We start from the raw sequence: 12786 nt of genomic DNA on the forward strand, positions 1-12786 counted from the left end.
TAACTTTCCACAGCTACAGTGGGAATTTCAGATAACCTCCCGATGCTGCAGATAGAAGCAGGAGCTGTTTAGTTGACAGGGTGTTAAGAGAGCTTCAAGGAGGAAGGAACCTTGTGTTCCTGCACCTGCAAATACCTGTAAGGAATGCAAACAAACTGAACACTGGTTTCTCATGAAGTAAAATGCACTGTAAATAAGAATATAGTAAACAGTTGACCAAATATATTTTATTATAAACCTCACTTCTCAGCCAATCAGGCTTAGGTTAGAGTGGACCCACATGTAGAAGACAGCGAACAGGACTTGAAACTTGCTTTAAACAGCGACCTACATTTCACATAGCAGATTTGTATAACTCACCCTTTATTTGCATGATCCTTTTTACTGTCCCTAATATTTGTCAGTACAACTTTCCATTCTGGTAGGTTCACTTTCAAACACCTTTGAAGGTGGTCTTCTGGTCTGCATTATAGTTCCCATATAGACTGTGCTGGAATCAGAAGATACAATGTACTGCCTTCAACTACAGTACAAGAAGTCAACTATACAGTACAACATTTTATTAAGTATATTAGAAAAGAAAAAAGAAACCAAACTGAAAACAAAGCAGAGATAAAACATAAACCTTGCACTGAGACATGCGCAGACACGTCAATAATCTTTGAAATATATTCACAAACATGTCCACAGAGGAGCTAGTGGTGATATCTCTTTCTGTTTTTTTGCGATCCAAGACTTCCCATATGGTACTGGATTCCACTGCTCCAGAGGTGGCCCATTGTTGGATAAAACAATCTGCACTTTTGGTCTGCTGTGAGCAGTGATCTCAAAGGGGAGCAAATAATGTTTGTCCTGCTGAATTCTCTTTCACATTCGGTAGTGTTGACTAGAGCTCACCATTGATGACTTCTGAGTCTCTGAAGTCTCTGCAAGAATTCTTCATAGCTGAGAACGAAAGTCCAAGATGTTCACAAATAATGTGAGGTTATGTTACTTGCGTCCTGTTTTATTTAAATGACAGTTGTTAAGATGATCCCACACAATGACAATTTAACTGTACAGTTACGTGCATTATGGTGTACTCCTCATTGTAGTTTCTCCACAAACTTTCAATGAACCTATAATATTGTTTCAAATATATTTTTTTGATACACACATTTTGCTAATGCTTAATTTATGGGTGACCTCAGAAAATATACCTTAAACTCACCAGGTGAATATGTTTCCAAATATTGCAGAGGTCACAGGTATAGTAGGTTACCTTAATACCTTATGTTGTGTATTTCCAGTTCTCAGTGGTGATCTATGCTGGGAGAGTACACAGGAGTAGTTGGAAAACTACATGTAAAATTGCCTTCAATGGCCAATACTGTGTCTTTCAATCAACTGTGGAAAACTTGACAAGAGTCTGGGGCATGACTTCTGTCTCCAAACAGAAAGTCTGCAGATTATCCAAAAAAAAAAAAAAAAAGATATCCCTAATAACATATCTAATGTTGAAAGAGATGCTATATTATCATTAAAGAATAACCACAATATAGTAATTCAACAAGCAGATATGGGAGGTGTTGTAGTCATACTAAACACCACAGATTACATTGCTGAACAAGACCATCAACTCTCTGATGTACTCCATTATAAAGAACTTTTAGATCCTACTAAAGAATATATTTTAAAAAACTAAATACCATCATAAATACCATCATAAAAGTTAATATACTTTCAAAATCTCATACCTGAAACAACTAAGCCAGGTACTTTTTACTTACTTCCCAAAATCCACAAACCTGGTAATCCTGGATGACCCATTGTGTCTGGCATAGGAACACTCACAGGAGGAATCTCAGAATTTATAAAATCCTTACTTAAGCCTAAGTACTCTTAGTTGTTACGTACAATCCATCCCTTTGACCTCTCCGCAAAATCATCCGAGAATTACACCCCATTTTAGCTGAAGATTTCACTCTCTCCAATATTTTCTTGGAAACATCTTCTACCCTACAGACAACCACCTAACCTGTCCCAGCTTATCATCCGGAACAAACTACCAACTGACCTGAACAATGCACACACTGGAACTAAACCCTGCAATACCAACAGATGCAAAACCTGTCCTCATAGGAATAGAAAGAAGACAAGCGTTGAATTGACAACAGAACTGGCAGAAGGCACAGGTGTTGTTGTCCATCCACCAACAGTCCAAAGCACCTTTGACCATTGTTTCATAGTCCAAGTTCTGTGTTCTTGTGCATATTTTAGTCTTTTAGTCTTGTTCCCCTTTCTTAACAGAGGTATTCTTACTGCAACAAGTCCTGATTTCAAGAGTGACCATGTACTATTGATTTGATGGACAACGACACCTGTGCCTTCTGCCAGTTCTGTTATCAATTCAACGCTTGTCTTCTTTCTATTCCTTAAGGATATTATTTTCAAGTATTGCTCATCCTTGTTAGACATCTTTTTGGGTCTTCCAGTTCTGGGTTTGTCAATTACAGATGATGTTTCTCTGTACTTGTTGATTATGCTTCGGATACCACACCTTGAAAATCAAGTGATGCAGGCTATTTCACTCAATGTTTTTCCTTCTTTATGCAAGTCAAGGTTGTTATAATAGTAGAAAACACTAGTGGTAGCTTTGAATAAATTGTTGATGCTCATAATGCATCAGAGTAGAAAAATGAAACATGTCTGAGACTTTTGCACAGCAGTGATTATATATATATATATATATAGTATTTACTGTTACAATTTTGGCATTTTATTCATATAATTTATTTATTTTGTCTTTGTTACTGTAATTATTTATTGTGCAGCCACTCATCCTGTTTTTTTCCTTTGCATTAGAATTGCAGTGATTCAAAATTGGTTATTTTTGTTTAAGTTCTGATGCCACCTTTGAATGTAAACATCAATCTCTCTTTCCTACTTTCACCTGAAGAAGAGACCTTTAAGGTCTTAAAACCTTTTGATTCATTTTTGTTCAGTAAGTCCCATAAAAGGTATCACATATTCTTATCTTTGTCTACCATCTCAGGACTAATACAGCTACCGTTTCATCAGCGAGCAAAACAGTGAAATTCTTATTTTTTCCAAGTAACTGCAAGATATATAATAAATAAATAAATAAAAAACCAAAGCCTTTGGTGCAGAAATCCCACAACTGTGGGCAATGTAATTAATTTTTTTTGTGCGTGTACTGTACCTTTAAGAGCATTAAAAGCATGGTGATTGGTTTCAGCCCAGAATGCACTGTCGCCGTTGAGTATTTCCCCGGTCGGCTTTATACCTGCCCATTTAGTTAGACTGAGTGAATGCGTAGTGTCAGTTGTCCTTTTACAGTTGTTTTTTATCTTCTGTTTTTGGTGTGGTTTTTGAGTTAAATCGCACTAATAGTGCAATGGTATCCTTAATGTTACTCTTTAAAATCATGTGGTAACATACTTACAGTTCCATTCCACCAGTCTTCCGAACTATATGTTCTGACCTTGTTATTTTAATGGATTAAATGATGGGAACATTATTCTAAAATTCTGCATGATTTATTTATTTTTTTCACTTGAAGAGAAATTACATTTGTGAGGTACGTAAAACACCTTTATTATTATTATTATTATTATTATTATTATTATTATTATTATATAAATCCCCTTGATTGTCGAGTCCGTAGTATAAACTCATTTTTATGATAGTGATCAACTTACTAAAACATGACGTCTTGTTTTCAAGATAAAAATAAATAATTAGACTATTTTGAAACAGAAACAGAAAGATCAATCTCAAATTACGTTGTGTAAAATGATAAGTATACCAGCCAGTAAGATTTTTTGTCTAGGAAGAACACTTGGCTTAAGATACGTCATGTCAATAAAGCAACTGTCTTGCGTTTTACGTTTTGTTTTTTTATCAGATGCGCTTGTTTCAGTGATAGTGAATGATTCCTGTGTAGACATTTCATAATCGACTTATGTTCCTCCTAGGCTACATCGCCTCTAGTGGTGTGGAGTGCGCAGGTTCTGTGTCGCTAGTTCTGCTTGCCTGACATCTCCCTGCCGGTGAGCGAAGCCTAAAGCTACCCGAATACGAAGGGTGAATAGCTTCTGCGGTATCAGGAGGAGGAGCAGCAGCAACAGTAGCAGCAGCAGTAGTAGCCGCAGAAGGAGCGCCAGCAGTGGTAGTTTGGGATTTGGTCTATTTTATTTTTACACCCACTCTGGACATCAGATCTTACCGAGACGGAGAGGGGAAGGGAAAAAAATAAAGAAAGATGGCGGCCGCGGCCTCGCCGGGCTCCTGTTCCTCCACCTCCGACTGGATTGTACTGAGAGACGGCTGTCTGCGCTGCGACGAGGAGGGCCTGCGTAGCCTTTCGTACCACCCGGCCCTCAACGCCATTCTGGCCGTCACCAGCCGGGGCAGCATCAAAGTCATCGACGGCACTTCGGGGGCCATCCTCCAGGCCTCGGCACTGCATGGTTAGTTTCCGCCCGGGGCCCGACACTTGGGTTGCGGTCTGGGTGACATAACACAACGGGCGGTTGTAGAGAAACAAGTGAATATTCTGTGTTTAGCTTCAGTCTAGCCATTTTTAAATCTGGTCCATAACGAGGTGTGTTTTTAGGAGACCTCTCAGGGAATGTCAATTTCCCATTATGCAACTAAACGAAACAATAATATTGCGATGCAGAAGCCGATTGATTGTCGTCCAGAGGGGGCTGTGACAGGTTACCTCAGCAGACCAAAATTATTTATTTATGGCTTCTTAATGTTCACAAATAAAAAGTATGCGCAAAAACAATGAGGTAGATACTAATGAGTGTGTTTATATCTGTTATATTCTTTAAAATGAGAGTGTTTATATGTGTTTATATACTATTATATTCTTTAAAATCTTAGACTTAACAGTCAGGCCCGGAATGTTTATAATGCCAGTAGTATTAATACTACTAGCACGGTTTTATATCTGTCAGTTCCTCGATATCTAGAATAGTAGAAGGGTGTGCTATGAGTTAGTGCACTGTAACAATACGACGTTTGCATACATGATGGCTGTAATATTGTCTATCTGTACACTTCGTACATGTAGTGTTAATACATTGTAGGCCTGTGCTGTAATTGGGTTTTGCTTTATCTTTACACTTTGGTATACTTAACAGTGAGAATTCAAGAGATTGCGTTCTTTTAGGGCTGTAGTAGGATGCACAAATAACTACACCCTTACACCACACACAATTTATTAAAATGCTCAGTAATTATTGTAATTATCCTGTTGAAAACTAAATAAATAGGAATGGTGATAAAGTAAGTTGTGTAGCATTATACCAATTACCTTGCTTAGTGTGTGTAATATATATACACACACACTATTGTACTTTGGACTAAAATATTAAGTCTTTATTTTTAGACCAACAATTGGACATTTACCTTAATCAATAAACTAACCCTGTAGCCCTTCTGGTAAGCGTAATGGCAGTGGTAGTTTGATCGGTTCCAGGTTAGAACATAGACAAGGTCAGGAAGGGCCAGAGTTACCCATCCCTGATGTAGGTACTGCTTTTGCACAAACCGATTATTTACAAGCAGGTGATGATATCCAGGGGAGGGTTTATGATGTTGATTGGGATAACTTGCCATTCCAACTGAAACAGTTGAAGAATTTGTTTTGATTGCTGCTCCAAAGAGCTTTCTATAGCACTGTGAATTATTCCAATCAACACCATTAACCCTCACCTGGGTATCATCACTGGCTTGCTGTAGAAAGCTCAATCTGAATAATTGCTTTGTGCAGCGCTAGCCAGGGGATGTTACTATTATACCTAGTGTAACTGAACCTTCTTAGCTAGGCATAATATTAAATGAATGTTATTAAAAAAAAAAACCCCAGGAGGTTAAATTGGTCCAATGTGTGCTTGGAAATGATTATGCTTATATTGTAAGTGGATCTTGGAGTGTTTTGGGAGAATGGTTTTACATAAAAATCTGTTACAGCGCCTTTTTCATTTCCACACCATTATTAAGGGGTCCACAAGCTTTCATAGAAACTAACATCCAGACAAAACAAAAAAAATGTGCATGATTGTTGTGTTGTGACTACAGAGAAAGAAAAAACCAAAAACAATGGCAAGACCTGAAGTGATTACACTAGTGTTGTGTTCAAAATTATTTTAAAAATGTCATATTGGTGTAAAGACTAACTATAATGTTGAAAGTATTTTATTGTATGGTAACCATAGCATTACTATAGCACTTCAGAAATTGTGGTCATGTGAAAGTGCAGTGGTTAGTAGTAATTTAGAAACCCAATATAGTTAAGCCCAGTGCACACAGCCCGACTCATCTCATCTGAGTATGCACAGATTCCGCAATCAGTTGTGCTCAGTTTTGGTTTGACTTCACAATTGAGTTTTTCCCGACTGGGTGTCGCACATTGCTAAGACTGAATTAGACTGACCACAACTAGATCCTGGTGATTACTATGTATGCAAATTTAATTAATACTGCCCAGTACACATTTTTTTTATTAACTTAGCCCAACATAGCAACCCTAACATTATGCATGGCATCGTATGCTGATTAGACAGCGGAGACAGCGCCGCGAGGCAACCAAAAGAAGCACTTAGCCTATTAATTTAGCTATTGACCATTTACACCGTGCAAACGTTTCAGGCAGTGTTTGACTTTTTGTATAGTTTGTCTACTACACTAACGTGGTAAATAAAATCCAACCTGTTGATTTTTATTTGACTTTGTAGCTGTATCTTAGGGCTTTGTGATTTGTATTGAGTTATTGTTTTAGACATTGTGGGGAAGTAAAAATATAGGCTACTATTTCACTGATATTAAAACTAAATACCACTTAAACTCGCTTGTAGTTCCAAGTGCTTTTGCAATTTCTGTTGTCACGTAGGTTCTGGAATTACGATCGGAGTACACTTTAGCACTGCAGTCGTACAAACATGGACTGTTGGTCCACATTTGGACGAACTCATCTTCACAATCTTTTGTCCAGTATTCTGCCATCTTGTATGACAAGTCACATGACAAGCCACGTCACTTAAACCTGCTTCACCATTGGTTGACACCCTTATGACTAATTGGTCTCGGTCAGTTTTGGTCGGCAACCGCCGCACACAGACAGACTGATCACACCTGAACGAAACTGCGACTGAAAAAGATTCAACATGTTCAAACTTCAAATCTGAAGACATCCAGACTGAAATCTGGATAATCTTGGTGCACACTGCTAAGATTCATCCAGACTGTGTACGGCCAGTTGAGATGAGATGAGTCGGGATGGCTTGAGTCGGGCTGTGTGCGGCGGGCTTTACTCATTCCTGTTTGAATTCTCTGCATGCATAGGTAAGAGGGGCAAAAGGTTCAGATTATATTCTTTCCTTTAGGGTGCATTTTTATTAAAACAATCCTCACATGGTATATTCATTTGTTATTGGGTAATTTGGCTAAAGATAAGTGAATAGGATGTTTTTGTTAAGATGGCACCAAGTTTTTAAAACCTTATGTCAAAATGACCTCCTGTTTTTAAACACAGCACAAAGCAGATCATGCCTGACTGTGTTATTTCTCAGCCTTTGGAAAGTGAGTTGCTTTATGAAGTGTTTACTCAGGTTCCAAACAAATGTTCTCTGAAAATGCCTCCGTGAAAGCCATCTAAAATAGGCAGCATTGATGTAAATTGCTTTCATTAGTATCTCTTGATGGTACGTGAAATTAACCCATGAGTTTCCCATTCAATTCCAGATGTAAAATGAAGGTGCATGTTGGGTACCAGATTTTGAAGTAATTAATTGCTATTTTTATCCCTGAAATTGCTATAAAATACTGTCAAATCAATGATGTATGTAACATTGCCATTAACCTTTTAAGCCCCGTGTGCCAGTAAATCAGTCAGAAAAGTGAGCCACTTACATTTGGTATGTATTTTTTAAAAATATTTATTTCTGAAGAGAATAACACAAATCTGGTGTGAATTAAAGAAGGTTAGTATCTTGTGCACATGACATCATATCTCATGCTCACAGGATACTATCTTGGTGAATGCAGCAGACACCTGGTGAATAGGTTGGAGACAATCGCTGTATTTTCCTGCTCATGGCATAACAACTATGCAAAACTGGTGTGCTTTTAGACTATTTTAACGTAAATAAATTATTTATTGCATCCAATTCTCTTACTGTGGAACATTTCACCCGATTACAAAAGCAAATGCGAAAGGAGTAATTTGAGTCGTTTCAGGATTTGTGAGTTACTTATCTCGATTTATCATGAAAATTAGCCGTTATCAATTCCTGCAATGTCCCTCAAAATGTATGTCTATTCACGACAGCTATGGCCACAGTGCCTTTTCAGCTACAGCAATTAGAGACGCCTATATTAGGAATTGTTTGGATCAAAACAATAACATGATTACATGATTTGAGTGGTTAAGTTACACCAATTCCATACACACGTATCAATGTTTCTGAATGCGCTATGACATCGGTCTGTAAAGGAAAACAAGCCGGCATATCACATGTTTTAAACTGAAGAGAGGGACGTTAACAATCTGAACGAATGCAAATGCCTGGATATCCAGAGCTGCTGTATTAACACCAGCAGAATATGGTAACCCAAGTTTCATGCAGCAGTTGTGATAGTGACCAAACGTGTGCGAGTACTGTTGTCTAAAAATAACTGTAGCTTAAAATAAAACATTGCATTCAAGACATTTAGAACAAGAAAACCTAAAATAAACACACACTTAAGGTTTGTGTGTTGGACATTAACAAAATGCCCTGAAAACTTAAAGAGAATAATTATAATGAAGGGCTGAAACGCCGCAAAAAAAATAATAATAATAAAAACACGGAAGTGAAAAGTTTACTGTATCAAGCTGAAAGGTTTTTATTTGTGAACTACAATAAACCACTGTTGTCTTTTGCCACTTGGATCGTAGGGTGCCTACATAAAGTTTTGAGTTAACATGAACAGATTTGTATAGTTTGTTGCATCTTCTTTAGCAGCTACATCTGTCCCAGATATATTCGGTTACATTACCTTCAGGAGTCTGATGATAATTTAATTGACCTGGTTACATGACGAGCTGATAATATCTCTTGACTTCACCAATGAAGCAGGCATGGTAATTTAAGCCATTACCATAATAAAAAACAATAAATGTAGCTTAGTTTTTGTACTAAAGCAGGGTCAACTGTTGCAGGGAAAACTGAGTTTATTTCTCAAACTGACCGTTTTAAGAATGGTGACAGCAGAACGCATATAAGTACTTGGGACTGTAATTAGGAAGTGTATTCCTGAAAATAAAATAAATAAATAAAATAATATAATTGAGAATTAAAAGTGAAATGTACTGCAGCTTACTTGATTCATTCAACTTATACTTCAGATTGTGATAATGAAAAAAAATGGTTTGGAAATATCTAAAATATATGATACTGTGTTTACTGTGGTGTATTTCATATCAAAATAACAGAACAAACTCACTGAAATTTAAACTTGACATGGTCACATATACAGTAAAAAAAAAAAAAACAAACATAAGAGCTGTCTGTTACATGCTGTCCGATCAGGACTCCACTAACACTGAGCATGCAAGCTGCAGCATGCTATTACCCATATTACAAGTGGACACAACTAAAGGTGCAGTCACCAATTCCCTACACAACACTTGTTAAATATAAAATGCAGAGTTCATTGCAGTCATCAGCTGCATAGATTACCTATTCAACAGAATGAGGCAACACACAAGTGAGTACGAACATAAGTTACTGTTTTAGTATCTCTTTAGTGTCTTAACAAGTTGTTATATTTTAAGAAGTTGAATATGGTAGCAGCCAACTTGCTCTTAAAGTGGCACCCAACAATTGGATTTGGCGACTAGATTTTTTGGCCTAAGCCAATGGTACTTAATGCAAAAAGTTAGTCTGGAACCCTGTCTAGTTTGATGGTTGACAAAAAAAACCCAGCATTTTCTGAATAAATATATAGTTATTAAGTTTAACTGTGTTGTTTCTTTCTGTGGCCAATAATTAACTTTATGTATGAATCCTAAGAAAAATTACACAACATACTACACTTTGGCCTTGACTTAAGTTTAGGTGCATTGGTGCCCTGTACAAATGGATTGAACTGGCCATTTTGGCCTTGCTCGTCTTGTTGCCAATTTAGAGACCTGCAGTAGGCTACATCATACAACCGTTAATAGCTCCTGAAGACTTAACTCACTAGAGAAAGTCGTTTTACCCTATGAAAGGAGTAAATTGAGTCACGTGTGTCTCAGTGATTTGCAAGTTATTACTGGGACCGACACATTGATGATCAAGCCTGATCCTGCTTTTGTTCTCAGGAAGTGGGTGCAACTGCTAATCAAAATGATGGCTCATCTACCAAGATGACAGTGTTGCAAAGTCTGATAAATTACAAAAGAAGAGAAAATCACATGAGGTTACCATAATCTCTAACAAGTATTAAGCAGTAACTTGTACTCACAAGATTAATTCACACCATGTCCCTTTAGTTTTTTTTTTTTTTTTTTGTAAATAGCAACACATGCAATGGACAATAAAATAAAGCATTTATTTGTAAATGGTGTAATACATACAAAACACAACATTAAGGTAAAGTTTTTATAAACTGGAAAACATACATATGCAAGATTTGTGATTTAAAAATAAATATAATAATAATTCTGTAAACAATAACATGCATATTATTACTATATGACGCACGTTTGCTTGTTTGTTGTTGGTGCGATCACACAGAGGAATGTGAACACCTTGAAGGCATACAGAGATGAACGGCTGAGTGTATTCCTCTATTGCTGAACACTCCAGTGCAAAATCAAAGCATGGTTTCTGCTCCAGGTCTTCTTCATCATATTTTTCACAAAATAAAACTTTTCAAAGTGTTTTCGAAACACCTCAGTCATGCATCAAACTCTTCTTCACTTCCGGTGTCTGCATCAATCTTATATGTTGACGTATTTTGTTTGCAATAATAGCAAGCAAGTTATACCAATATAAAATAAGTGAACAAGTAATACTGCAAACAAACTACCAACATGAAAGTAAATACACATATAACAAGAAAGTGAATACACATATAACATGAAAGTAAATACACATATACACACCTTTAGTTTGCTGATGGTTTGCTGCTGTATCTTCCATTCTTCTCACTGCACACAGATGAAAGGGATGCATGAAATGTGATTGGATAAAAATGTCACCAGACAAGCCCCCAACCTGCAAAACAAACATCCCACCATGCCAACACAGACTTATAGCACACATAGTGACAGAACAGGCTGAAAGAAACCCCACAGAATAGACGGCAAACCTTGACGTACGGCATGGTACTGCAAGTGCTCAAAATGTTTCGTGTATTCGATTACCCAAACTCTTATGCTCCCAAGAATAAAAGTCAAATGTGTATGTGAACTACAAGCAGACAGTGTAAGGCGATAAAGATGAGCCGGGTTCACGAAGTGTACAAACAATGTCCAAGACGAGATTTCTTTGTTCAATACTCTATTTAGGCACTGGTTTTTCCTTTTGTTTATTGAATTCAGAACTCAATGAGCAGCAACATCACAGCGCGTATCTCTTCCAATTAAAGCAACAGTAGCACAATGCTGCGCAAATAACCAAAAATGTATTTTTGCTGTATTTAGAATAAAATAACACCCTATCATATAGCAACCTAAATATTCTACATCTGTTTAATTCTAACAAATAATAACATTCATAAAATAATCAGCCAAAACAATAGAAACCAGGCCAAAACAATAGAAAATACATTCCAACATTACAATAGTTTAACATTACTGCCAATTACAACTAGCCATTAAGTACTAACCTCAGATTAATCTAATTCAATTTACTTTGTTTATTTAATAACCCCTGTAAATAATTCAAAACAAGGAACATACCTAGTTGTACTGTTAATGGTCAGTGCAAATGTTGACATTACTATCCATTCAGAGAAAGTCAACAGTAGATGTTTTACATTGAACTGCAGTCCAGAGTTAAAAAAAAGAACTTTGTTCCAACTCCAAGTATCTTGCTTTTTCTTGGTCACTGCGTTGTTCTGCTTAGCATTTAGTATGTCTTTATATTCATCATAATGTTAAATTACCTTTCTAATTTCAATGTTACCCAAGTTTGGCTTCCTTCTTTCAGCACTTGCTCTATATTTATTTCAGTTCACACATTCAAAGTTTGCCGGTGCCATGTTCCTGGAAGTTGTTTCACGATTGCCTAGCAGAAGCTGCTGTCTGCAATCATTACAGGGGAATTTAAGCAGACATCTGGGCAATAGGCTCTGCCGTGGCGCTACGTAACATAAGTTGGCTCTTATTGAACGGTGTGTTATGGAGAGAGAACTTTCTAGATAGCGGAAAATACAGCACGCAATGTTTTTGGATGAATTTATGATTGTGCAGAAAATCTGCAGTTTTTAATGGCTCTATTGCACTTGCATCGAGAGCCAACACCATTTAGCGGCAGTGAATTCAAACACATGTAAGAGTCCTGTACGGATTGAAAACTACGTTGAGAGCATTGTTCCTCAGTACTGTGATTGCTGCATATTGCATGCTTTATTTACAGGTGGTTACAGTGCAGTTTACCCTTGCAATTAAGATGTTTCTATTGTATAAGTGTTGTACAGCAAAATAAAAAAAATAAACTTTCCAAAAATAGAACAATTTATTTTTTCAACAATTATTCAACCCAGTAACATTTTTATACAGCAAATCAAAAATAAAAACTT

The 12786-nt window shown here is 36.9% G+C and overlaps 1 protein-coding gene across 12 annotated transcripts in view; it reads left to right on the top strand.

The window, feature by feature from the left end:
• The first annotated feature begins 3291 nt into the window (after window positions 1–3291).
• Window positions 3292–12786, top strand: part of LOC117402834 (baculoviral IAP repeat-containing protein 6) — a 183476-nt gene continuing 173981 nt past the window's right edge. For all 12 annotated transcript variants that reach the window (XM_059023827.1, XM_059023834.1, XM_059023833.1 and 9 more), the window contains exons 1-2: window positions 3292–3580; window positions 3978–4472. In XM_059023827.1, the coding sequence (XP_058879810.1) occupies window positions 4265–4472 (208 nt within the window). In that variant the 5' untranslated portion in view covers window positions 3292–3580; window positions 3978–4264. The remainder of the gene's footprint in view (window positions 3581–3977; window positions 4473–12786) is intronic.

Source organism: Acipenser ruthenus, chromosome 5 (assembly GCF_902713425.1).
Source record: "Acipenser ruthenus chromosome 5, fAciRut3.2 maternal haplotype, whole genome shotgun sequence".
Lineage (NCBI taxonomy): Eukaryota > Metazoa > Chordata > Actinopteri > Acipenseriformes > Acipenseridae > Acipenser > Acipenser ruthenus.